Raw genomic sequence first — 27840 nt, forward strand, 5'->3', positions numbered from 1 at the left:
TCTCTTTTAAACCTCCTTGGTTTAAAACTCAAGGGTGGATTCCGTAGCATATCCTTTCTCCTAAAAACCATGAAAATGTCGATTGTTTGATATATGAAAAACAAACAAACACGTACAAAGGAAAGGAACGCGACGCCCCAACCTAACACCCCTTTCCTACATGGAATGGTCTAGGCTTTCACCATCATAGGCTCACCACCTGACGTTATGCATGTGATTTATATCGGATCGACTCCATACCACCAGCCATGCCGGTTTTAGGGTACTGGAATATCAGAGGGGTAAGTCTTATGTCAGAAAATATACTGTCGATGATAAATTGCCTCTTTCTGGTTTAGTTTAAGGATTCTACATTTCAATTCCATGGTTTGAATAGGTAGCTCTTAGGTTTAGGTTTTAATACAGGTATATCGTTCGTGTTATTATGCATTCTTTTTTGTATGTGTATATGTGTAGATGTAGATGTGGGCCAGGTACATGAATAAATCGGCTATGTAGATCCGGGTGGAGAGCTAGGGTGAACATTCAGTGTAGTATTGTAGTTGTGCTGTCTGGCCCATGCCAATGTGAAATGTCTTTTACATGTATACATGACCTGAATCAGAATAGATAGGTACTAAAATGGTTTCGGATAATATGCGGTGCTATACCTGGACTTCCTTCATCCAGTTCATGTTTTGGCAGATGATTAGGGTATTTTCTAGTCTGAGTAGATGTTCTGTTCTGTATACAAGCCTTGGCCTGTATCTGTATCATACTGTCGTCTACACACCAGCTTCACGGGCAGTGGTGAGCAGCTTGTACCACACTGAACGACCCGTCACACCTGACGCACAACTTGCACATCTAACTGCCAGCGTCAAATTTCTTCCAGAAGTGACTGTCAGTGTCAGAGATAGCCACCAACAGACCATGTTTAACCAAGTGGTAGAGACCACGCACGTCTAGCGAAATATTATGCGTATTTATGACCCGCAAATAATTGCACGAACTTGGCTGTCGTTCAAGTTCCTAAAGCTGTCTCTATGGTTGCTGACGGAATGTTAACAAGAGTTCGAAGAGCTTATACCTCCGTGCCCATCGACTTTCTCGTTTGCCATGTAGTTCATTATTATACCAAGGTGTAATGTCCTTGATTATACTTTTCCCAACGTGAAATGACCCAGTTTTGTGCACCCCTGTTTACACAGTATTTGGTACATCCCAAAGTGTGACCGCAGTTTCACCCCCATTTTGCCAGTCCCTTCTGTCGCGCCGCGTGACGTTCCACACTCCACACACTTTGTGGTTCGTTCTTTTCTTGATCTTCGCGCCTTCTCGTCGTTCATTCGTCAGCATGCCTGCACAGTTCGCATACTGGAACATTCGAGGGGTAAGTTAAACGTTTAACGGTGCATCTGAAACCGTGTTGACCCTAGGAGGATATCGACCGCTCAGTCGTGTGCCACGTTAGCCTGGAATATCCAGTTTTGCTATGTTATGTAAACGGGCGCTACCGGCCGCAGTAGCGAGTTTTGAAAGCGGAGACCTAGAGCTATTAGACATGACTGGATTCAAGGCTAACGCCACAATATTTTAGGCAGGGATCCAGGCTTATAATGCTCAGCCGCCACGTAACCGTCCATTTTCCGACATAATTTTTTTGGGCTGGCTGGCCGAACAACACTCAGTATATTTTTTAAGCCTTGGTGACAGGATCTTTTTAGGTTGGCAGGGAAGCGACAAGCGTTTTAAGACCCAAAAGGCTGGCATCCAGGCTAGAATAGCGATGCAGATTCTTGTGTCCTGGAAACGGTAGAGAAACACCGCTTAATAACAGTTAAGCTTCCTTCAATCTGAACGACAAATACCCAGGGAACCAAGCTCGTGAGGCCGCACGCGGACAAAGGGATGACCTAGTTTCAAGCCGATAATTTATATAGGTCACTTTAATAGTCTTTTGTGATCTTCTGTCAACTCCATAGCATCTTTCATCATGATCAACAACGCTGAACCTCTAGCTAGGTAAATTTGCCTGTCCATAACCCGTGTTACACAAATCATCTTTCGCTGCCAAGGGCTGTTTGTTTGCCCCAAAACATGTATATGACCCGTTTAATATGTAATCAAGTGGGCCGGTAGAAGGCGCTAGGGTCAGCCACAGGGGCGTAATCTCCAAGCAGATGTGTAGTATGTTGGTCTAATTACTTTTACACGCATTTTCGGCTATACGGGGTTTCACTGTCCGCTGAATGAAAAGAAAACCTATATCGTCGTATAAGATGAAAGCCTACTTTCTAGATCTGCTTGAGAAATCAAAGGGTTCTCACATTACCTAGATCGGATGCTCCTTTAATAAATGATAATGGGGTATAGGTTTCCTAGTGTCGTACCTTTATGGTACCGTAGTTTTTCTTGGGAGGGAGTGAGTGAGTTTTTCCTCTGTTCTAGCTGGCTCAGCCCATCCGCCTCCTGCTGGAGTACACTGGGACTGAGTACGAGGACAAGCGGTTCCAATGCGGACCAGGTGAGAATGGATTTCAATTGTAAAGATTTTTCTTTTTATGTAGGACCATGGAGGTAGACTTAACAAACAAAAAAGCAAAATATTGAAAGATCTGGATCTATATCCTGATCGATAGTACTAGTTTACATGCATGCAGCGAAATTGTATTTATGTTTACCGAAGGAAAACATTGTTTTATCCGGATGATATTCGGTGCTACCTGAAGAAACAGATTGTTTTTGCTCTTTTTCTTCTTCCGTTCCAAACACGGACCTCTGACCTGGTCAATGACCTGAGCTCCGGAGTTACTACTGATTTTTATAGTATGACCGTGTGATTCTTATATTTTCAGCCCCTGACTATGACAGAAGTGAATGGCTGGACATCAAACATACATTCGGCCTGGACTTTCCCAACGTGAGTAAAAAAGGTTCAAAGTTGATACAGGATCTTACCATGTACACACATGTATTCAAGTTGCAGAATCGCCAATTGACGTAACAATACATGTACTATTGGTTATGCAATTAAATTCATTGACATTGCTGTGCTGTACCGTGAGTTTAACACGTTTATTGCCCATTAATTTTTCACAGCTTCCGTACTACATCGATGGCGACACTAAAATCACTCAGAGCAACGCCATTCTGAGGTACATCGCCCGCAACAACAACCTCTGTAAGTTACACCCACTGTTCTTCAAGTTTTTAGCACATCGCAGAACGCATGAACATAGCAGCCTAGCATCGTAGGTACGAATACGACAGAAACCCTATATGACGGCAAGCAAAGCCTACCGAGGGCAATAGTTCGCTTATATAGTTCGCTTTTATTGTAGCTCATTTGCAGTAACATTTTGAATGTCTTTCTCCCCTTCAATAGCTTGATACTCCATCTATCTATCATATTCGTCAGGAAGGCGATCAGCCTGGGTGCCATTCTCCGTAGTCACCACCGGCTCAGTACTCGCTGGCTACCACGGTAATAACTACGTATGTGTAGGATATCGATGGCACCCAGACTAGATCAGAGGAGCGAACGGCAGCGAAAATAGAATAGATACCAGGCTAACTGATAGGAAAATACTCTGGGGTCTTAAAATGTTCCTTCTCATACAACAGTGACGTGTTCTTGTTCCTATAGGCGGTGAGACTGAACAGGAGCGGGTCCGGGTGGACATCATGGAGAACCAGTCCATGGACTTCCGTAACGGCACCGTCAGACTGTCCTACAACCCGCAGTTTGTAAGCAATATCCGCCCTATACATGTGGGACCGTTTGCTAAACGAACAGTATATTGAACCGTAGTCTTCATACAGAAATTAGAAAGTATATATAAAATAGAATAGAATAGAATAGAATAGAATAGAATAGAATAGAATAGAATAGAATAGAATAGAATGAGATAGGATAGGATAGGATAGAATAGCTCCGGGTGGGTGGGAGTTTTGGTACTGCGTTTTGTAGAATTTTTAACGCGTTCGGCCATCTTACAACCAGTCGTGGCGGGTACAAACCTTCTCTGTCTTCTCTGGGCGGCTGGTTGTAAGATGGCCGGCACAAAACGCAGTATCAAAACTCCCACCCGCCCGGAGGCCTGCACAGGAGGCTAAGAGTAGCTAGTCTTGTTAGCTGGGCGGACTAAAGTAACAAAATTAGCCAGACTATCATTGTTCTGTTCTATTCTATTCTATTCTATATATAGGGAAAAGCATATGACTTTACCCTTCTGTGTTCGGGCTTGAACGTTTTTCCATGTCCTTTTCCATAGATAATTTAAGACAGTTTCATTTCAGGACGAGCTGAAACCAAAATACATCAAAGACGTCTACAATGTCATCAAGCAGTTTTCTCAGTTCCTTGGCTCTAACCCGTGGTTCGCAGGAGACAAGGTAAGATATTCGTGCAACATTTCTTCAAAACGTCTATGATTTATCCTCTACCAGGCTTGGGGAGGCGGCTGGAAAGAGTAGAATTTGGCGAAATAGAGAGATAAGCATGGCAAGGGAGTTTGTCCGGCCGTTGAGAGAACATTTGGGGTGCTGCGAAATGTTCTCTCAACGGACAAACTCCCTTGGCATGCTTATCCCTCTATTTGGCCGATTTCTACTCTTTCCAGCCACCTCCCCAAGCCTGGTAGTGACTATCTTTGATTCTTTGTAGAGACGAACAGAACTTCCATAAGTCTGGAGCTCGTATATGTCCGGATGGAACGGTATGATCGGTAGGTATACCAAGTGACCAATGACTGTCCCCTACAGATCACGTTTGTGGACTTCCCCATGTACGAGCTTCTCGACCAACATCGTATCTTAGAGCCAACGCTGTTGGACGACTTCCAGAACCTCAAGGTAACGCATATGCCTCATGCAAATGAAGTAGCGATGTCATTCTTTTGTAATGACTCTCTACCTATTGTCTCTTGACATTGACATAACAAATAATGTTAATTACCTTCGCCAAGAAAGTAGGTTATGTCTTCGGTTTGTAAGTGTGTTTGTGAACAGTACAACTCAAGAAAATGTTGATGGATGTTTATGATATTTGGTTTGTGGGTAAGTTGGTATGTCAACAAAATAAAGGACAAGTTCGATTATGGTCCCTCTAGCGGCTTTCGATGGTACTTCAGCAGAATTCGCTTTGACATCTTGCTTGGTATGTTTTTCAAAGTACATGTAGACAGATTTCCGGACTAGCAGACAGTAACCTATTATTTTATTTCTATCGTCAACAGGATTTCTTGGCGCGGTTCGAGGTAAGTGACGTCACTTTGTTGATGATGTCCCGTAACAGCTATGACGTAACCTCGTAGACCCCTGATCGTAAGATCGTAAAGACATGTTTGAACCCTATCGGAGTTCATCAGAAATGCAGTTGTAACTCTTTAGAAATGCACACAACTAACGTCTACTTCTTTCCAGGCACTGCCAAAGATCGCAGCATACATGAAGTCTGACCGCTTCCTGAGTCACCCCATCAACAACCCCATGGCCAAATTCGGCGGAAAATAAAGATGCCATCAGAGGGATCGTGCCTTCCCAACTGGGCATAAACATGAATTATCATCCCATGATTCCCAAGCACTATGTACTAGGTAGATCTAGAATCGGAAATAGATGTGTATTGGTTGAAAAAGACGTCAAATCTGCTGCATATCAATCGCTGATAGGGTTACCAGTTGCATGTAAATTGAGGAGTATTATAAAAAGAAAGTTGTTTGGCACATAGGAAGAAACTAAAAATTAAGATGAAACGTTACCATGACCACGCACAAAAACTACGTACACAATCTTTGAAGATTTGTGAGATGTAGCAAGATGATACTTTTAATTTAAATACAAGATGAATTGTGGAGAGAAAAAAATATTCATCAGTTGATGTATGGATAGTATGGCGGTTTGTCTGTTTTCTCATTATTTTCACAATAATCAATTATAATCAGTAGTTCGTACGTAATTTTCAAGTCGCTGTAACTAACTCCCAGAACTGAAAAGTACAAAAAATCTTTCTTGCCTTCTGCTGTTTTCTCTTGGAACAAGTTACCCCAGACCGCCAAAGAATCCCCATCCATTCGTGCATTCAAAAATGAATTAGAGTCTTGCTTTGATAGCATGCCCAGACATCCCCACTACTCTCACGGCCACGTACACCATGTGACTCACCTTACCAGACTCAGGCTTGGTTTCAGCCAGCTGAACTACCACCTATTCCAGCATCGCTGTATCAGTAGTCCCGAGTGCAAATGTGGGCATCCAAATGAGACACCAGAACACTACTTATTACACTGCAAATGTTATAATACTGAAAGGACCAAAATGTTGTTATCCATATCTTGCCTTCATCTTGAAAACATACTCCCTTCCGACCCACTCAACGTAAATGACGCCACATTATGTACTTTACTTCTTACAGGTAGCCCCAGCCTCCCTTACCCTACCAACTGCCGTATTTTTACCTTCGCCAAGAAGGTTATGTTTTCAGAGGCGTTCGTGTATGTGTGTGTGTGTGTGTGTGTCTGTCTGTCTGTCTGTAAACACGATAACTTGAGAAGGCCTTGATGGATTGTCTTGATACTTGGTAGGTGGGTAGGTCTTGATGAGACCTCAAAATGATTAGATTTTGGACCCCCTAGCGGCTTGTTATGGTACTGCAGCTGAACTTCCGGTTTTGATATCTCATGATCTGGACATGCTATGGTGATGAAATTTGGATGGTAGGTAGCTCTTGTGCTGGGGAAGAAGTGCCGTGAGTTTGGGCCCCCTAGCGGCTTGCTCTGGAACTGCAGGAATATATTCTTGAAAATATTAAAAAGAGGATAACTCAAGAACCGGTTGACGGATCATCGTGATTTTTGATATGTAGGTAGCTTACGTGATGCTTAATACAATTATGTGACAATTATGCAAATATGGATGTAATTTGCATAATTTATGGGGAAATTCTATAAATCAGCTGCATTCCATGATAAGACAATTGAAGCTTGTGACATTGGTAATTGACAACGAGAGAAACACAGGCAGATATTGATTATGTTAATAATGACTTAATTTGCATAATTAATGAAAAATTTAATAATTATGTAATGATAACTGTCTGGAATTTCATACTTGTGGTATTTTAAAGTTAATTTGAGGTGAACATCATTAAAAATAATTTATTCAAATCAGGACCTCATTCGCATAATTTATTAGGAAATACTAGAATGCATTGTTTGTTATTACAAGACTGTCTTTTGGTCGAGATTATGATAAAATGATATAATTCATGAAAATTAGGTTCCTATTTGTTAGATCAGGGGGGAATAATCTAATGTATAATTTGTCAGTCATAAAGATTAACATCATTTGGCGAAGGTATGAGATCGTGGAACTCTAGTTGATATTGTGTTTAACTATATCCACCACTCTGGAAGATTTGACCAATCTCAATAATGTTATGCTAGGTATTGGTGCGCCAGCCACTTTCATTTTATGTTAATGCTATACTTTATGTCATCTTTATGTTTACATTTGTATTATGTTTTATGAGCAGCGGATTTACATAAGCACAACAAGTGCTTCCTATCCAATGCTCAAAAATCCATGTGAATAAAATAAATAAAACTAACTCCCACAAACACATTAAGTTAAAACCCTTCCCACATCTTGCATGATACGGTGCCCATCTCCGTTTCTATAGCATTTTAGCCACACAGTTGTGCAACCACTAAATCATGGGGCTACATAATTTAAAGGCATCCTATGCGATTTAAGAGCAGCAAAACTGGAAATATTCTGAATAAGGCAATCTTTATGATATTGACACATACTGTCGCACATTAGCACATTTCAATCAGTATTTCATACGTAAGACATTCAAAATTGCAGAAACAAGTTGAGTCCTTTATTTTCTGGATGGTACCCTAAAAATCAGCCCACAGCCCTTCCGGTAACCATTTTCCGTCAGAATGTCGGGTATTTTTGCTCCAAGGGGGTCAATATATATTGGGATAGTGTTGTTTTAACTCAGTATGTAGATAAATGACTAAACTATTGACTTTGAAAAATCGGGTTTCCGTGCCCTAAAAATTGTATTGACCCTCAAGAGTCGGATTAACTTGATTGTTGGACGACGTATTTGTACCAGAACGCGATGTTGAAGATCAGGAAGAGAGTCGGGAACAGGAATCTGGACACGACGTCCATTTTGCACGACAGTTTGACGTGGATGTTGATGACGTCATCGGCGGCCATGTTGTCCTGTTGGTCCTTAGCCACGCCCCACTCCGGAACGTCATTGTGGTTGGGTTCTCTCATGGTTATCTGAAAAGAGTGTCAAATAAATTTGGAACGACTTGCAAAAAGACAGCCACACATTACATATGCATCTTTAACTAATATAACGGTTACCGTACTAGTAAAACAGCTCTAGCTTTAGGGTACGATACATATTTGCATTAAAGTTAAACCTCACTTTGGCCCCGTTCACACGAATACGCTGTAATCGCTTTCGATCCAGATTCCACCGAAGCCGGATTCAAGTGGCCCCATCCGAACGCTCCAAATCGCATTGAACACGCCTCGATCCCAAACCACCTCGGGAGGTAGTTTCGAACCGGTTTCACCGGATCGCGATTTGCGCCTAAACGCTGGGGAATGCGATTTACTCGAATAGCGGTTCAGGCGTTTCCGTGTGAAAACTTAGTCAGTAGAAGGGTGGCCATTTTGGGCAGGATCCTTAACGATTAGGTCAATGTGACCACCAAAAACTGACCACAAGTACCTACCTGGTGACCCTTAATTCATACAGAGGTGGTCACCAGAACAGGTACTACGCAATCATAAAACCCCCACCTTGACGAGTTGTGGCACGGCCAGCGTCGCTTTGTTATCGTAGCGGAGGAGCCGGCCCAGCGGGCCTGCGAACCTGGCTCGCCGCCTGAAGACGTAGTGAACCCCGGCAAACTCCACCACGGTCAGGAACACGAACACTGCGCACGTCAGCATGTAGATGTCGATGGCTCGCGTGTACGATAGTCTAGGAGAAAGCACACTAGAACTTTGCCAGTGATCAAAATGAAGGTGATCCTGCATCTGTATCTGCACATCATACTACCGTGACCTGTAGCTGGTATAACCGCCCTTCGGCTCAACACACCAGTTTTGCAGGCACGCGGCACAGCGGCAGCTGGCTATATTACACCGAACGACCTGTAGTATCTTTTGGCACATTGTTATGCTTAAGTCACATTTCCAAACCGGGGCCCGGCCGGGTAGTCATTTGGAACGAAAAATATGGTATAAAACGCAACAAAGCACAGAAAGGTTGAAAAATATCAACAATGGAACTATTTACGTATATTCTTTATGAAAATTGTTGATTTTTCGTTAATCGAAACAGCCCGGCCGGGCCCCGGTTTGGAAATGTGACCCCAGCATTACAGAGGCTCTTAACCGTAACGACTTTATTTCACGCTCTGAAAAAAAGCGTTTGGCCTTGCAGTTCATGTCAGTACCTCGGTGTGGCGCCGTTGGAGTAGCTGGAGAGGGTTATGGAGGCCAGCATGGTGGTGATGCCGAGAGCCACCCGGGCAGGCACGCTGTCAGGACTGATCCAGAACGACATCCAGGACAGGATCACCAGAAATATGCTGAAACAGATGATGATGTTAATGTCATCAATATCATGCACGCACACACAAACACACACACACTCATAAACGCACACGAACACTTCAACACGAACTTTAAAGCGAAACAACATGATCTCACGTCTAGAGCTTTGATTCGTGAAAACAACACTCTCAATACGTAAGAAGACTACTCTGTGGATGAATTGATCATGGTATGTTCAGACTAGCCTCTACCAGGCTCCGGGAGGTGGCTGGAAAGAGTAGAAATCGGCCAAATAGAGTGATAACCTGCCAGGGGAGTTGGTCCGCTAGAGAGTACAGTTTGCCGCACCCGAACGTGGTAGAGGCTATATTCAGACAATCTTTAATGGGAAAATTCCTACCATGGTAGAAAAGCCTGTAGAATGTAGTGTTCATAACGACGTGTGAGGCTGAAGGTGGCCTTGATGCAAGAAAACGTGCCTGAAAAGTAGAATAAAAAGTTCCTGGTACATGTATGTTCAACGGAAGACTTTCAGGGGAAAATTAGATTCACCTCAATGATCAGACCAAGCTGCTGTTAAATCACAGATCCCTGATCAGACTATGCCTTTAACTACTAGCAAAAGTCTTACCAGTGAGGTATTTGACGTCACATTGAAAAGACTTCCAACCTCCCAGGTCGTATTCTGGTAACCGGATGTTGCTGTTGATTTCCAGAGGTTCCGGTTCCGCCCATTCCAATGAGAGATCGTCTGTAGTGTACCCGTCTAACGGGGAAAACAGAAAACTAGAAAGGTAAGATATGCATAGCAAATGCATAATGTTTACTTTCACATATGGTCTGCTCTGTTAATTCTTACTCAAACACATTCATATGTACGGTGACAGGAGTCTAAATCCCTCCTGCTATAAAATGATGTAACATGATGTAACCCAACACCAGTTACCATGGTGACAAACGTCTGGTTCTGGTCACTGACCTTTTGTGTTTGGAACGGAAGAAGAGGAAACAGAGCAAAACCAATACGTTTTCCTTCGGTAAACATAATATCAATATTTGTCCTCCGTTTAATTGTAATTTTCTTTACCATTTCATATTTGACATAGACGAAGCTAAGAGACTTAAATGCACGGCAATTTTTGCAGGTATGGCAACTTGTACAAATATGGAAGTTTAACCAATCTGCTATATTTTCTGTTATCATCGTTTTTATACAGTCATCTTTATACGCACAACTTTCCATCTGGATTCCGCAATTCTGGGTGTCAAAAGGAAACGTTTGGAAGTTCATCGGGCAGGACAGTAGAAATGACAACCTGTGGAAACAAAGCACAAATATTCAGAGAAGTCACGTGACAAGTCTCACTGGGTCAGTCTATTGAAGAAGACCAGAAGAAGTCACTGGTCGAAAGCTCTAGGTGACAACTATTCTTTTTTTAATTAATACCTTTGAAATCACACAAATCTGTTGAGGCTTTGTTCCAGGAATGGTCTCTCAACATTCATCTTTGTTGCCTACTTTTATTCTTCCAGTTATAACCTCTAGGGTTATAGAGCTGTAATATAGAGCATAGCGAACTTTGATAATGCCTTTTCTTAGCTCATGTCTGTCGTACAGCACAGTGCATTCAGTCATCAGAGCATGAACGAAGATCACTGCTATTGCTTATAGAATTCACCGCATTCATTCTTATGAAAACAAGAATATGATTTTAATGTACAACTGAATTTCGAAATCTTTTTATGTCGACCAGATGGGTTGAACTTTAAAATAATTTATTAGTCGTGTAGCAGAGATAGTTATCTATGAAGAGCTTAAATATGCAGAATTGTGCTGATTTGGGCATGTTATACTGAGGTCACATTTCCAAACCGGGACCCGCCCGGACTGTTTGCATATACATACGTACAAAAAATTAACAATTCATATCAGGAATATGAAATGAATAGCACTCATGATTAGTTTCTAAAAAGGTTTGAAATTTTCTTGTCTTGTATATCGTACTTTTCGTTCCCGAAAGCTGCCCGGCCGGGCCCCGGTTTCGAAAAGTGACCAATTTAAGCATTACTTCCGTGTGAACAAGATATCCCCTTGTGGGTAAATCCGGATGAGCGTGGTGTGTTCCTTCCCCTCCGGATAGGCGGCGCCCTTTCCGTTCTCGAAGAAGACATCCGGAACCCAGATATCCGCCAGGGCCGACTCGTCCAGGGTGACGAACGGTTGCGTCACTTCCGGTTCGTAGTCCCCATAGCGCAGGCGCGGGTCGTTCCATCTTTGTCGTAGGAAGAAGATGAGTTTGTAATCCTGGTTTGAAACATGAAACACTGTTTATCATGAAAGTTCATCTGTGTTGGTAGTAATCATAGTAAAACGTTAAACTTTATTCCAACACACAATTTACAGAGATCAAATTTTCAGGAGGCTATATATATCAGAGCACTTCAGCCCTCACTTAGAGATGGTGGTCGATATAAACTCCCTGGCACTTTTGATCAATTGCTTACGTCACGTATCAGTTAAGTCTCGTGTGGAATAAGGTCACGTGTTTGTAAACCGTAACTCTCGCGAGATCACGTTGTAAAGTGATTGGTCATTAATTATCCTGATGAAGGCAACAGTGGTCGCTGAAAATTTGATCTCTGTAAATTGTGTGTTGGAATAAAGTTTAACGTTTTACTGTGAAACACTGTTATTGTCACCTGGTGCGTGGGTGCACGAGGTGGATTAGAATGTAGTTTATTAGCAGGATGATCGCGTTAAAAACAGAAAGAACTTTGCCAGGGGTTCAAAGTCACTCCACTTGTGGGTTCGTGTGGCGTAGCGGCAGAGTGCTCGACTCGGTACCAAGAGGTCCCGGGTTCAAGTCTGCACTTAACACGACTTTCCTCACTTCGCTCAGGTGAAAATGAGTATTGTACTGCCCCCTGTGTTGATAGCGGCATTAATATAAGTTGACAAAACTTTAGTGTGCCGTCACCACGTCTTGTGATTACATGTTGAAATTAAAAAAAAATGTCAATCCAAAGGGCGAAACTCTCAGTTAAAAATATGCGTGTTTATGAAGCTCTTAGTACGTCCAAAGTAATGGTCATTGAAGAAGATCTAATATGAATACTACATTTCCATAATCAATACTACTGTTAGTTTAGCCATGGAGCCATAATTTTGAGGGACGGAGGTATTCGCGTGATAACATGCAGCCACATGACTGCCAGATGTCCATTCAGCACCAAGGACATGTACGATCTGTCATACCCTTGGTGTAACTTAATTCCGATTGTTTTGTTCAGGAGCTTAAAAAGAACCAAATGACAGATCGCACATGTCCTTGGTGCTGAATGGACATCTAGCGGTCATCACGCGAATACCTCCGTCCCTCAAAATAACGCTAACCGTGACTTACCATCGCCGAGTCGGATATGGAACTCAGATCATTCACGTACATCTGAACTGTGACCCTTACGTTGGAGCCTGGAATACATATACAGTAGGGAGCCTTGTAACAGTTTATCTACCACTGTAACTTGCCAAAAGTCAATGGCCCCTCTACCTATGCTACTGCTGTATACTTGTAAAATAGCTCCATATTTCTTTTATTTATGCCCAGTGCCTACATGAATTAGACAAGGGCCTACCCTTGGTCCTACTAATAAGGCTGCGTATTGATTCCAAACCAAATACTGCCTGGAGGTAACCGGCCAGGGTAGCTATAGTTCATCCACGCACTGACGGAGTGAATAATCTGCCTTTAAGTTTAAACAATACTTTGAATCACAAAAGTGTAGAAGCCCCGTAGACGTATTAGCAGGCAGTGAGAATGCGGTGTGTTCCTTAAAATTTAACAACTACTCATGGAGGCCTTTTGGAAAACCGGTGTACAATATATACATGTACTGATTGAAACGATTGCTCACGGATAGCCCACCTTTAGACATTTTAAAGTCAAATTACTTCATTTACCTCTGAAGTTGGGTCGGAAACGCTTGTCGTATTTCCTCAGGAGGTCGTATAAAGCAAATGTTCCTGTCTTATTCTGTGGCAACCTAGATGGCAAGCAAGCAAAATGATGTTAATGTTGAAGGATTGACTTTGGCCTCATTTAGATCCACATTTAGCTTTAGCATTTAGCTTAGCTATTCTTCAAGTACAACAGTACAACAATATAAAATATCAACTGCCACACAATAGCATGCACACATGGTAACAACACAGACCACCATACTTGAAAATACAATACATAATATTCATTAAACACATGCAATTGTCCTATCTTGTGAAGTGTTCCAGTTCTTAACCATTCGGTACAAGAACCTCTTCTTTAAGGTAACAATGTTATTGATAAAAAAAAGAACATGTGAGAACATAAACGCTACATTGAATGCTTCTCACGGTATATGTTGTGTCTCAAATATTGTTTTGAAGGAATCCACGCAGGGCCACTGACCCTAATCGTTACTAGTATGTTTCTTTTTTTACACTTTACAATGATCTGTTTTCTATTATTAGATTGCACAGCAAAGCGTGACAAATAATAATCACGAAAATGATTGAGAGTTTATTGCAAGTTCCTGCCCGTAGGCTAAATGGAAGTAACATGAAAATAAAGGATGGGCCACGGGATGGGTAACAATATAGTGTGTGACTACTCTAACTATTAAACACTAAAATCTAACTTATTTGGGATTGAAAATGATTAGAGACAAATACTTGATACAACTGTTGTTTCTAATGATTCATGCAGTCTTTTTAATCGTAATTCCACATACCCTTCCTGTTTCAGAATAATTCCCACTTTCAGTGCAGATATTTACCTGTGTTCCACCATTGATGTTGTGTTGTGATGATCTGCAACGTTAAAAGACAATTACATGCAACGACACGTCCATGTCACTTCGAAATAGAATAATAAGAAAATGTTTATTGCAAATGCATGCCCGAAGGCTAATTGCAAGCACATGAAACTAGTTATATTCCACAAGGAGGATTTTTTCCCTGTTATAGAGAACTGCGTGGGCATACAACTACGAGTCATGTTACGGAAATGGTGTTGTTTATAACGCAAAGAGGTTATCATTTTACATTGATGTTACTTTGATTGGTGTGTAAGCTTTTTGATACAACCACGCACACACACGCACGCACGCACGCACGCACACACACACACACACACACACACACGCACACGCACGCACACGCACACGCACACACACGCACACACACGCACACACACGCACACATACGCACACATACATACACGCACACAAGCTTTCAGTGGAATAGTAAAATATAACGTTAACAATAAATGATCTTTCGTAGCCTTCCTTTGTGGCTTGATACTTTTACCCTATTGCTTTAGCGACGTTGTTGTGTACATGTTATACGGTCTGTTTTTACGAACCTTTCAAATGCTTCCAGCCAATATCGTCGTTACCTATAGTACCTACATATAATAATAGAGCATCAATTTCACACACGTGAGTTACCTTGCAAATCTGCCACAGCTGCATTTAACACGAGGGTAAGGCAGAAGACGACAAACATTTTCGTGAACCGTCACAAGTCCTCTCTGGCCCGTAGGTCGCCCTAGATGCAAACGGCACACACCGGAAGAGCGAAGAAAAGTCACGATTGTACGTAGGTACACCCAATCTGAAAACCGCCTCTTGAAAAACCTTTGGCACGACCAGGAAATGTACACAATGACCTCCGCTATAAACACAAGTCACACAACTCATATATCACTCTCCAAAACCACGTCCAGGTTGGTTTTGCGTTCTTTCCTTATGTAAATACGAGTAGCAACAGATGTCAATGTTTGTTCCTTTACAAAAACCTTCCTCTACCGGCCTTACAAAGGTTTGTGTTTCAAAATGAAACCTTTATGATCGCGATATCTAAAGAAAGGTGGTAACAACAAAGAACACAAATTTCCACATCCTTTATGTTCTATGAAATGCTGACCAAGGCAAGTCCGCAAAGGTGACACGGGGGGTGTTAAAAGATAACTATGCAACAGGGACGAGACAGTACTGTTAAATCCTTACTGTTTTTCCAGTCAGCCGAAAGAAAGCAATGTAAAAAGCCGCATCATATTCATTGATACAATATATTCTGTCAGAAAAACTGTATTGTGGGATTTTGAAGCCATAAGTTATTTATATCAAGTGAAGCCAGGGATTTTGTGTGCGATTTTCTCTTTGGTGGCAGCATTGTTAAAAAAAATTGGTATGCGTTCTCACAACACTAACAGAAGAATCCATTTGAAAAAGAGCGGATACTTGTAACAAAAAAGCATCGTCACTTACCTAACTGGTGATATTTGACCGCTTTTCAAACAACTGCAAGATTGTAGTCAAGTACCTAGTACTTTAACCCTACTCAAAACGCATTTTACACTTCGAGAGCATCTAAGTGAAAGGTAAGTTTTGACAATCTTGCTAGCGGTGCTTGTACATGTACACTTGAGCCCTGATCATGAGACCGGCTCGTGTGTCGCTGTCAGCATGTGGCATATAGCAATACATCAACCCTAATTTTGATTTTTTTTGTAAATCATCTTTTACGTGTGCACTTATTCTGATTGTGACCCATGAAATTGGTATTAAATGCTACATAAAATATTAATGTTTAATAGCATCTGTTTGAATTATTTATTATGTGCGTGGAGATGATTATGGTTTTCGAAGACAATTTCACTTGCCGTGTGGGATACAATGTTGGACAAGTAAAAGCGCATACTGGTGGGTTTCATAGGTCATAAACTTGCATATCACTCCTCAGAGGGTGATAAAAAGGTTTACAAGTGTACTTTCTTTTCCGGAGTTGCAAACTCTGCAAACGTCTTTTCGATTGTTCTGGAAAATCTCAAAAGTTATTGCTTCGTTTCCAAACAGAGTCAGTTCCCCATATCTAAGGACTACAATGTACTTTGCTAAAAGGCTCTCTCGGTACGGTAAGGTAAATATAAAGGTATTTCTATACCGTAGGGGCAGTGAGTTGTTAATCCACTGTGCTTTTGGCATGATTTTGAAGGTCAGACCTAATCCCTATCATTCCATCACGTTCACCCCTCCATTGACACGCACATGCTTCGCTTTTGGAGACACTAAACCACCTGTTGGAGACACTAAAACCACCTTAATTGGTGGGTGGGACAGCAAAATATCCAACCAAAGAGGCTCCGCCCATACATAAATTACTACAAAGCTGACTCAATAGAGAATACACACTGGGTATTGAACTTCATGTCACTCGGTACATTTAGAAAACGAACCATGTTTATTAAATCCTATTGCAATAGATTCTAACTATGGTCATCACCAGTAGTTCAGTATTTACTCTGAAATTCATTCGCCGGTTACCAGATGCGAAAATCGTTGTATAAAGCACGGCTACATCGGTCATTAATGATCTTTCCTAACACCGGGTTTCCATTAGGAGAATGTATTGAGACAGTTAAGTTCAATCTAAGATATGTGAAAGCGTTTCTGTCCAATGTCGGCAAGCATGACCATTCATAGCTGCAAGTTGGTGCTGCATCGAAGTATGCAGAGGTAGAGGTCTATTTTACAGGCGTTGCTTCTCAGTATATTTTGGCGCTTGTACTTGTAGGTAATAATTGTAATTATAGTTGTTATTCACAAAAGACATGTCTGGCTGTTGTTGTTCTTTCGTCATCATTTCGTTGTGTCCTTTGTTACTAAAGTCGTCATGGTCACATTGCCTGGATACCATGAATCGCCCAACACAATGTCCAAGGCCACGTGATGTATATTCTGCAGGCATACGTAGTCTTACGAATATCATTTATCGCTGATACGGTAGCCTATAAGTACAATCCAGCTTGTGGAGAAGAATTGTACTTGTGGGCTATCGTACACTCGTGTTCCTCGCCAGCTTCTCTGTTGTGGTAGGCGTGATTCCGTCGTCTGTCCGACGTTGCTTCTTTCGAGCCCTATCTCAGGGCGTACTACCCCTCAAGACGTACAACTCCTCAAGACGCACGACGACTCCTCAAGACTTCTTCTCAAGACGCAGGCGGCTTCCTTTAAAAGACGTACGGATCCTCAGGCGTCATACGCCGTGCTGTACACCAGCCAGTAGACACTGTTGAAGAAGAAGAACAGGCCCGGGAAGAGGAATCTGGAGATGATGTCCATCCTGCGCGCGAAGTTCTGGTGCAGTTTGGCGACGTCCTCCTGGGACATCCTGGCGCGCGGCTGGAGCTGGCCGTTCACCAACTGCGGGTTGCTGGGATTGATGTAGCTGGTTTCCGGTGTCGTCGCCGCTGTCGGGACCTGCTGTACAACAGATAGTGAATCTCATTTGTCTTCACTAATTTACATAGAAATCAAAAGTTCGTGCTTATAAACCTGCCATTCTCCTGCAGTCGCTTAGTGTCACTGAAGAAAGGTAGTGGATGCTACGTTAAACGTCTGACCGCTTCCAAAATCATATCCAGTTGCCTGAGTAACTGTTTTTTTTGGCGTATCTTATTACCTGGATGTCTAACCTTCACCGACATAGTGAATCTTAATTGCATGTTCCATGGGGCTAAGTGCATACATACGAATATGATGTTACATCATGTATATGGATACCGAAAGGAATAACTTTAAAGTCTCGGTAACCACTAGAAAGTACATTCTATCTAATCTAGCAACGTACATACAGCTTCATACTATGATTCACTATCATTATCATCATGATCCACTAAGCTTCTTGTAGACATTGTGACTCGAGGAGGGAGTCTTTTGTTGCATTTTACCACAAATATACAGAGTTTTGTCACAAGTATACATCTTGTAGCTTGCAGCGTTTTGTGACAAATATGTGGTAAGAGTCGCCACGGCTAAGCTCCATTCAACTTGGTAAATTTCCACCAAAACTCACCTGTGGCGGCGGGTTGGAGACGCTGGGAAACTTATTTCTGCAGAAGATTCTGCGCACGAATCTGGAGAACTTGGTCTGCCGCCTGAAGATGTAGTGGGACACCGAGAATTCCACCAGCGCGGCGAACACGAACACCGAGCACGCCAGCATCCAGATGTCTATAGCTCGTATGTAGGAGTTTCTGAAGAGAACACAGAAAATGAGCATCATGTTGGCCAAATGTAAGTTATTCAGGGTTAAACAACAACCTGACATACGTATGAGGTAATTTCCAGGCAGATCTTTTGGTGACTACAAAGACATACAGTACAATATCAAATTTGGTCAGGTAGTATTCATTGGCCTCGTGGCCACCCGGACAGCTGAGCATCTATTTTCTCGAGATAACCAGTTCTAGCCGTGACATTAATCTCCAAGCAGATCTTTTGGTGGGTGAAGACAGTAACCATTTCCTTGGGTGGGGAAATGGTTACAGACTGGCCAATTTGATACTGTCTTACCCCCACCAAAAGATCTGCTTGGAGATTAGTGACATAACATGTCAGCATTTGGGTCTAAAGGTTTGGCTGGTGAACGACTAGACTAGTCACTGGTTGAAGAATATTCTACTAACTGTTGGCTGATGAAATGATGACACCCTATTTTTTGTACTCTTCTGACGTTTTGTGTAGTTTTGTGTACAGACCTGGGTGTGCTGCCGTGAGAGAAGGCGGTGAGGGTTGTTGACGTCAGCACTGTGGTGATACCGAGGGAGATGCGGGCCGGCACCACGTCAGGGTTGATCCAAAACGTCAGCCATGAAATTATCACTAGGAGAATGCTGCAAAACAAAGACAACATGTTCAAGGTCCATGTTAGTATTGCATACACATTTTTAATTAAATTAATGTGTAGTCACTACTTTTCGGTGTGGCGTAATGGCAGAGGTCCCGAGTTCGAGTCCCGAAATGCCACCGATCTTGTGCCCGTGGGAAAGGCACTTTACACGACTTTCCTCACTTAACTCAAGTGAAAATTAATATTTTCTGTCCTGTATTTATTCTATGTGCACGTGTGGGACACAACTATCCCATTAATTCACCATATAGCTTGTTTAGAGTGTTGTAACTCTTGGTGGTATAATGGTAGCTATCCCATGTAAATGTAGTTAGCACGTGTTCAAACACAATACTTTTTAGTACTAATGGGATAAATAACCAAAGCTCGTTTTTAACCGTATAGTGCATGGAGTTCTGCTGACAGAGTATCGGAGTAACTTTGATAATCTACTAAAAGGATGCCGACGGAAATCCATAAATCGATGGAACCCACAAGGACTGACAAAAGCCCGATAATCGTTACATCAGAACTATTATATACTGCCGTGTTACCTGACACCGTGTATACCTGCGGGAAATACGCAATGATTTCGGATACAAACAAGGCGTACTACAGACACCCCCTGTGCGATCAATGCGACCATACCTACCTTGGGATGTAGGCTTGGATGAGGTAATATCCAAATCGTCGCACCAGTTTGAAGTATGCCTCCGTACAGGAATAGTTTCCTATGAAAAATTAATACGTGGAATATTTTAACTGTCAAAAATTATAACATGGTTATCTTATGAGGTTCAGAATCTCTACGGTGCATTTTATGACTTCATACTTATTTGTCGATGTCGAGAAAGCTTTGACCTTTAAAGATGACCTCTGACCTGTTAGAACCTGGTTGTCACATCGCCGTGTTCCCCACTGTTTCAGTTCAAACTCCGGCAAACGGATGCTCAGGTCGATCTCCATTTCCGGTTTGGCCCACTCCAGAACCAGCTCCTCTGTCGTGTGGCCGTCTGGAACAACACAAAAGATTGAAAAAAAACAGAGGTTCTGCTGCAGTATCATAGAAAGCCGCTAGCTAGGGTTCGAACCCTGCCATGCCACCGATCTTGTACCCTTGGGAAAGGAACTTAACACGACGTTCCTCACTTCACTCAGGTGAAAATGAGTGCTGTACTTTATATATTCTATGTTGGTGGCGGCATAAAATAAGTTTAAAAAAACTTGAGTGTGCCGTCGCCACGTCTTGTGATTACATATTGAAATAAAAAAAGCCCCTAGAGGGTCAATAGTTGAACACGTCCTTTGTTTTACCAATGCCTACCCACATACCAAATACCATACAGATCTATCAACAACTTCTCGAGATATTCTGTACAAACTAAATCGTTACAATTTCAATATTTCAGATTATTCATAGGTTTTACGCGATTTACTTTCACACCTACCACTTTCTATAACTTACCTTTTTTCACAGATATATATGTGTTGCAGCTCTCATACAAGTTGGAAATGTTTTATAACACTGAAAGCACTTTTATCATTAAAAATTGGACATTGTAATGATTTTACAGATGAGTTATGAGCGATGAATGCTGAGATGACATACACACGCCTACACTTCACCGTGCTTACTATTGATCCTTCATCATACGCTATATAATGCCTGACAGATTTATCGTGAAAGAACTTGTGTTTGACAGTATCATAACTTATGTCATTATCCAAATGTGCTCGGGGACCTCCACTGCGGGATGTAATAATGCAATGATAGCGCGTACTTTGCCTGGGGCGTGTTTGATCAATGTGATCAGATAGAGTTAAAGCAACGCGGCTTTCAGCACCAAGGAGAGAACATCTACAACTATCGAACACGTACGGGATTTATTGCGCTATCACAGCGAAAGAAATGAGGACAAACTTTGAATAGCTTATATATAGTTAGAGAACGGTGCCACGGAGAAAAGTGAGACATCCAGTGCAGTTTTTAGGTCTTGGAAACCAGGTTTTTTAAAGTCAATATCCTAGTCAATTATCTACATACTGAATTGAAACAACACTGTCCCAATGTATATAGATCGACATTCATGGAGTAAAAATGCCCGAAATTCTGACGAAAAACGGTTACTGGGAGGACCTGCATTGATTTTAGGGTACCACCCAGAAAATAAAGGACTCATCTTGGGGCTTGTTTCTGTGCCTTAAGTATGAAATACTGATTCACATGTGCTAATGTGGGATAGTATGTGACAATATCATACAGATTGCCTTATTCATAATGTTTCCAGTTTTGCCGCCCTGAAATTGCATTGGATGCCTTTAACTCGTGGTTCATTGATTCACCAGAGTGGTCGATGAGTTAATGTCGTGTTGCAAAATATAGGACAACAGGAATTAGGACAAACTTTCGGTAACCACCGTGATAATTGCGTGAGGAAATAAGCTTACAACTCTCCATTTGTATTCCACAGCTTTGCGTATCGAACGGGAACATCCGGAAATCCATCGGGCACGACAACAATAGCGCCATTCTGCGGGAAGATATAGAATTGCAGATGAGGCGATCTTGCTCCTGTGTCTTATAAAGTATCTGGATGAATAGTGACAATCGATTTCGGAACATATATTCATTTTGAATATGGTGCAATGTATAAATGTACTAACGATGATATGTCTACTTTGCTGGATGCGACATTTCGATTGGTGTGAACAAATGCGTCTATGTCTTGTTTCCGTCGATTGAATCCATTCCATTTCATTACATTAAATAAGAATGTGGACAGGCTCTCAAAGTTTATAACTTTCTGTCAATGCCGTCTATGATTTTCCATAGTAGCAAGTGTTCAAGATGGATACCAAAGATATTACTCTTGAATTTGAGACATAACATAGTGCTAAAGAGTTCGAAGTGATTGGTCATCAATTATCCTGATTAAAGCGACAGTGGTCGCTGAAAATTTGATCTCTGTGTAACTTTGTGTTGGAATAAAGTTCAACGTTTTACTATAGTGCTAAAAGCTTAGAGCTCAACTTTCTCCGAATACAAAATCGTCAAGCTAAATCGAAAAGACACTCGCTTTTGGCTGAGTAAGATGTCTCCTTGTGGGGAGATCCTCAGCAGTGTGTTGTGATCTCCACCCTCCCGGTAGGCGGCGCCCTTCCCGTTTTTAAAAGAAATGTCCGGTATCCAGATCTCGGCTAACGTGGTCAGACCGAGCGTCAGGCTGGACTTGAAGTCCGTGTAACTCAGGCGGGGGTCGTTCCATCTTTGACGCAAAAAGAAATTGAGAATGTAGTCCTGGAGGAAAAAAGGAAAGGAAGAAAATGTTGATATTCAGCACCAAATATTTTCAATTGAAAGTTCACGAACTTGACCCTTGTCCTGTCGGCATTTTTTACACAGTATTTGCTATAATTTTATATCTTAACCAGGTCATAGACCCTTGCCTTGTTTTGCCCTGCGGTGGAATAGTTACTTCCAAATTCGTTGCATTTCGCTGCGGTGTGAAGCGGTGCACGAGAAATCCCCCAAATCATACATATACAGAGGGTATGTGCAACCCATGTATACGTGGGCTCCATAGGACAAGGGTTTTAATCATTCAAGAATAAAAGGCTGTTCTATGAAAATTGTCCAATAATGTTACGTTATTGTGCTTCTCAACGGACCTTTTGCAATCTTCATTCAAATATATCTGAATCTGAAATCACTCTCCTCGAATCGGCACAAATTTGTAAAGAAAATGTATGACATACCATGGACGCTTCAGAGACTGAGCTAATGCTGCTGACATACAGTTGAACCTCGACCCAGATCCGAGAAACTGCAAGGAACGAACAAGCACAAAACACTACAGCACCAATCTTAGTACAAACAACCTGTTTAATCATGGTGTGAGAGAGAGCGTTGACCTTGTGCTTTGATTGGCATCGATTAAAGAACTATCTAATTCTGTACACATGTACTTGAAAACTGAAGTATTTATTGCTATTGACCCATTCTCGGAGTCATCCTGTCTAACACACGAGTAAATCGAAGTCCATTTTACTGTTTTCCGTTGTGCCAGCAATGCTAAGACAATAGCGAAGGAACGTGAGATCTATAACAATATGTAGCTCCCAAATCTGCAGATACAAATCACCAATATAGTATTTCTATAGTTTTGCTTCTTTTCATGAACCCAAAAATGGTTTGCAAATTTTGTTAGACTTTTATCAAACCTATATGTTGAGACAGTTGGATAAACCTATGATTTAGAGCCTGAAACGCGTTATACAGGCGAATTTGTCAGAAGTCACTATTTCGTTATTTGTTAACCTTCGTTCTTCTCTTACCTGCAAAGTTTGGCCGTATCCTCTTGTCATAATGCTGAAGACGTCTGAACAGCATAAATGATGGGATGTGGCCACCTGGTATGTCCCTGGTATATTTTTATAAATAAGCAAAAAAAAAAACAACAACAAAAACAAGCAACATGACAATCAGCACATACATAGATTTGTTTATAATGTTCCCTAGCTTTATTCACCTTCCCAGCCTACAAAAACTGCATTTCTATTAACACCCCCCCCCCATTCATACGTCTCGCAAAATGTCGGGCATTTCATACTCCACTGCACACAGAAAAGAAACCAAACTAAACAATAACTATATCCAAAGTAGCATTACTTATTATCATTTTTACTGTTTATTTGTTACGATGTACTTGCAATTTGCCCTAGGGCATGAATTTGCAATAAACTTTCTCACTTTCATACATTAAGCTACACGATTGCCAAACCGTGCTTTTAGACAAATTTGCAGAGCTTTTAACAATGCCGCTTCACTATTAAATGAATCGTTCTCCGTTTCATATCGAGAAGTCCAGTCAGTCATCGATCCGGCACATCTGTCCGTGCCATGTGTCGTTATTGGCATGTTTGTATGCCTGTCTCAACTCATCCCAACTCCGTCAATACATCACACTCTCCCGTCATCTACATGCACACACGGGGAATACGTCGATACACACATCCATTTCCTTCCGCTTCTTTTCCATCAATCATACATACCCCCACCTGGTGTCTACCCTCCTTACCCGAACTCCAGGGTGTAGTTTCTCGACATGTGGGCCGAATTGCCTGGGAGGAGAGAGACGGGAGAGGATTAGAAGCACGCTATGTTTCTGATGGGGGATTATATCGCCGAGACAGGGGGGCAATTGGCGTAGCGAGCGCCTCACTCGAGAAGAGCGTATCCACAGCCTTTAGGCAACACTTATTTGACACTCTTGCTAAGTACCTCGGCGGTCAGGCCTGAAAATGCTCAGGGCCAGAAGGTCAGTCGATTTTTCTGGAGTGTCGATTCTTGCAAGGAAACACGCGCGTCTGAGAAGACTATGCCAAGAAGACCTACTTGCTGCAATCGATCATTTAAAGCTACAATTATCCTACGAAATTACAATTTCCCTTTGATCTTGTGCTACTGAAACTGCATAGCACTAAAGCTATGCTTGTAGTTTCTTATATATCTTCACCTGAAGAAAATAAGACTCATCTACAGTAGATTTAAGGAAACCTTAAGTGCACTTAAGTGACAGGTAGATTGACATTGGACGCCAAGGTGGCAAAGGCCACATGAACTTTCACTTGTCTGGGAGTTCCGTGGAAGAAACTCAACCCTCAAGTTTCATTTATCTGAGAAAATTGTAAGTAAACTTGACGCGTAGATCGATCTCTGAGGCCGTGGTAGCAAAGGTTACGTGGAAGGTCACTTCTTAACTGCCACCTAACGTCCTCTTGATGTTGTCTTCTCCCAGATCAAAGGTGTTGAAAATAGGCATAATCACCTGGCCTACACATCTTAACGTTCCCGTTCCAACCATACACGTAGTTAGCTCAACATTTCCGATAACCTGAGGCCCTTTCATCAAAACCTTTTGACACGGAAAAACACATGCCGATTGTTGAGTTGATTAGAGGTTGTTTTTGTGTTCGATCTAAACACATGGAAACAACGACTTACTGAATAAGGTCACGCACCCGGACCAATTGGGTCAATAATTGTGAAGAAGGTCTTAGATAAGGCCGATAATCCCAGTTTCCTTGTGTTTGATCAAATCGCCGCTCGCACTCCTTAGTTGGATCGAAAGTTTAGATTTAATCATAGGAAATTCGTTCCGTTACTCCAACTCTCCAATCGTTGGTTGCCCTACTTGAGATACGTTTTATAGTGATAAGAATTCAACTCTGTTGATCACGACTGTTTCGTGTTTTGGCAATTTGGTTTTAATAGGTATATGTTATGCTTTTAATCGTATTCTTAATGTCGAGAGCTCTTCGTTCCTTCCTTTATTGCATTTTATATTATCTTTGTAACTTTCAACAAATTTCATGCCGCGATTTCTATGTACATGCTAGGTGATTGAATTAAACTGAACTGAACTGAATAAGAATGCGCGATGCGGTATAATAGTTGCTACAGATTACAAGAAGCGGCGTGCCACAGCTCGTTTCAAGTTCATTAGAAACTAGATCAATCCGGTCCCGGGACAATACCACTGGATCAGACAGATGGCCTCACCACTCCCCACCGTGGTTCGTAATTTGTCTGGCGGCTATTTCCCAAACGCCCGTTTGTCTGAGGGGTGTTTCAGCCTTTCTGATTCTCATTGTGTAATTAGAATTCGCAATTTAGGCGTTAATAGCAGTTCCAAAGACATTCGGGCTGGTAGAAGGGAGAAAACAGTTTGCGGTGCCTCCGTGATCTTTTGTTTACGATGTTAGGAAACATAACATTTTAAGTTTCCCAGAGTTCACAAGGTTTCCTTTATTTTCTCCGCGTATGCTGCTTTCTGTGTGTCTCTCTCTGTGTATGCTTGTGTTTTCGTAGTTTATTTCTACATGCTATATTTGAAACACAAGCTTAGGTCAAAGGTCCCAGAAAAGGTTCTCCCGTTTCCTGTTTTCTGTATGTCGATCTTGCCTTATGAGAGGCATGTGAGAAAATGAATATACAGAATCAGAGAACATTTCAAAATAATGAAGAAACCAACAAATTTACACGGAGCTCACGGAGGTATGAGATCTTCTACTTCTTCTCACTGATTTGCACTTCTAACTAAACATTTCTTTTTAACTTCCCTTTGCTTTGATTGCTCTTAAATTCGTCCACTTCACAGAACCCAAATTCCAGCAGAGAAAGAAGACTTAGTTTCTCCTTTCAGGGGACCGAGCATCTTTGTTTTGCATCGATTTTTTGGCCGACTCCTCGGCGAAAACTAATCAAGCCTGACCAGTCATTAAGCGCGAGATTTTGGGCAGTGATTGCGGAGTTAACAGGACCCCTTAATTATCGAACCGTCATCTGGAAGCGAGTCGACACAAACATGCAGATGGGCGGTTCAACAACCCAGTTCTGTCAGAAGTTGGCCGGCTGTTTTATGTGTGCAGTTTGACCGCGGCGTATTTGTATCAAGGCGGAACCTATTGTGTGAAGTACTGGTCCTCTAATCAAAGTGTTTATACATGTATTCTAACTTCGTTTTTGTGCTGGGTATGCACGTGTTACGTTCGTCGTAGGTCAAGTTTACTGGAACTGGGAACGTGATTAGGAAAGCTTTGGTTATTTATACCATTTATTTAGTATTGAAAATCTATTGCCTTTAAAAAAACGTAACTACTTTTACATGGGATAGCGATAGGTAAAAAAAATTATATCCCATTATACCACCAAGAGTTACAACACTCTAAACAGTTCATATGGTACATTAATGGAATAGCACCCCTGCTATCCGATTAATTTACCAGAAAGAGATTCAGAATTTCTGTATATGGTAGATTAATGGGATAGCACCCCTACTATCGTGCATGTATGCATTTGTCCTGTGACGGCAAGTTCGTAGGTACTTCGTTCAGTTCTGTCATAAATACTCTGAAAATCGCAAAACCAAACAAAAATCTGAATCTGTATTGCATGGCGATATTATCACTCTTTGGCGTATCACACCAGCGTAGGATATAATATGCTGAGGCCACATTTCCAAACCGGGGCCCGGCCCGCTGTTTGCATCAACCAAAAAATTAACAATTCATATCAAGAATATATAATAGATAGTATTCATGATTACTAGTAGTTTCTAAAACGTTTTGTGTTTTCTTGTCTGTTTTATCGTACTTTTCGTTCCCAATAGCTGCCCGGCCGGGCCCCGGTTTAAAAATGTGACTTCAGCAATACCAAAACAATAGTATCTATCAGGACTATCTTGTAATCTTCAGTTTCTCATACTGAGAGTAGTGCTGTCGAATATTCCAGATCACAAATTGCAAACAAACAGATTAATCTGGGAGCCATATCAAATTGAGTGAGTGATCCTTAGGATTAGAGTGCATTATTACATTTTGCAATATTAATCTAATGCATATTTACGGAAGGGTGAGGCAAGATAAGGCAATTTCAAAATACAGGAATTGATTGGAGAAACATCTGAAGGCTAGATACGAGTACTAGATCACCCCCTTCAAACTCCTTTCAAGCCGTACCCGGAAATTCAAGCCGTACCCCATGCCCGTAG

General features: G+C 41.7%; 3 protein-coding genes across 4 annotated transcripts; 1 reads left to right on the forward strand and 2 right to left on the reverse strand.

The window, feature by feature from the left end:
* Positions 1-169: 169 nt before the first annotated feature.
* On the forward strand, positions 170-5513 carry LOC109484999 (glutathione S-transferase Mu 5-like). Of its 2 annotated transcripts, none has more exons than XM_019788372.1 (9): positions 170-281; positions 2431-2506; positions 2838-2902; positions 3082-3163; positions 3629-3729; positions 4282-4377; positions 4747-4836; positions 5220-5240; positions 5407-5513. In XM_019788372.1, the coding sequence occupies exons 1-9, from the start codon at positions 249-251 to the stop codon at positions 5494-5496; spliced, it is 654 nt and encodes a 217-aa protein (XP_019643931.1). In that variant the 5' UTR covers positions 170-248; the 3' UTR covers positions 5497-5513. The 2 variants fall into 2 exon arrangements, with proteins under 2 accessions (XP_019643931.1, XP_019643930.1); XM_019788371.1 differs by lacking the exon at positions 170-281 and adding an exon at positions 1244-1372.
* A 2463-nt stretch (positions 5514-7976) lies between these two features.
* On the reverse strand, positions 7977-15122 carry LOC109485006 (glycine receptor subunit alpha-3-like). The gene is made up of 11 exons (XM_019788381.1): positions 15064-15122; positions 14392-14425; positions 13541-13623; positions 12984-13051; positions 11649-11884; positions 10813-10895; positions 10211-10345; positions 9980-10058; positions 9480-9614; positions 8818-9001; positions 7977-8286 (listed from the first exon to the last, which is right to left on the reverse strand). Exons 1-11 carry the CDS (start codon positions 15119-15121, stop codon positions 8077-8079), a joined length of 1305 nt encoding a protein of 434 aa, XP_019643940.1. The 5' UTR covers position 15122; the 3' UTR covers positions 7977-8076.
* A 1815-nt stretch (positions 15123-16937) lies between these two features.
* Positions 16938-24410, reverse strand: LOC109484968 (glycine receptor subunit alpha-1-like). Its single transcript, XM_019788341.1, has 10 exons — positions 24367-24410; positions 23624-23709; positions 23045-23112; positions 22366-22586; positions 21737-21819; positions 20170-20301; positions 19941-20019; positions 19158-19292; positions 18473-18653; positions 16938-17880 (listed from the first exon to the last, which is right to left on the reverse strand). The coding sequence occupies exons 1-10, from the start codon at positions 24393-24395 to the stop codon at positions 17647-17649; spliced, it is 1248 nt and encodes a 415-aa protein (XP_019643900.1). The 5' UTR covers positions 24396-24410; the 3' UTR covers positions 16938-17646.
* Between the last annotated feature and the right edge of the window lie 3430 nt (positions 24411-27840).

The sequence above is a fragment of the Branchiostoma belcheri genome, unplaced genomic scaffold (assembly GCF_001625305.1).
Source record: "Branchiostoma belcheri isolate BF01 breed outbred unplaced genomic scaffold, Haploidv18h27 scaffold72, whole genome shotgun sequence".
Classification (NCBI taxonomy): Eukaryota; Metazoa; Chordata; class Leptocardii; order Amphioxiformes; family Branchiostomatidae; genus Branchiostoma; species Branchiostoma belcheri.

Coding starts and splice junctions, on each gene's coding strand:
- LOC109484999 (XM_019788371.1), top strand. CDS start 1,337: ATGCCTGCACAGTTCGCATACTGGAACATTCGAGGG. Junction 2,507..2,837: donor GCGGTTCCAATGCGGACCAG/GTGAGAATGGAT, acceptor TTATATTTTCAG/CCCCTGACTATGACAGAAGT. Junction 2,903..3,081: donor TCGGCCTGGACTTTCCCAAC/GTGAGTAAAAAA, acceptor AATTTTTCACAG/CTTCCGTACTACATCGATGG.
- LOC109485006 (XM_019788381.1), bottom strand. CDS start 15,121: ATGTTTGTCGTCTTCTGCCTTACCCTCGTGTTAAATGCAGCTGTGGCA. Junction 13,624..14,391: donor ACATCAATGGTGGAACACAG/GTAAATATCTGC, acceptor CTTGCCATCTAG/GTTGCCACAGAATAAGACAG. Junction 10,346..10,812: donor CGGAATCCAGATGGAAAGTT/GTGCGTATAAAG, acceptor TTTCCCCGTTAG/ACGGGTACACTACAGACGAT.
- LOC109484968 (XM_019788341.1), bottom strand. CDS start 24,395: ATGTCGAGAAACTACACCCTGGAGTTCGG. Junction 20,020..20,169: donor TGACAACCAGGTTCTAACAG/GTCAGAGGTCAT, acceptor AATTTTTCATAG/GAAACTATTCCTGTACGGAG. Junction 19,293..19,940: donor ATCCAAGCCTACATCCCAAG/GTAGGTATGGTC, acceptor TTTGTTTTGCAG/CATTCTCCTAGTGATAATTT.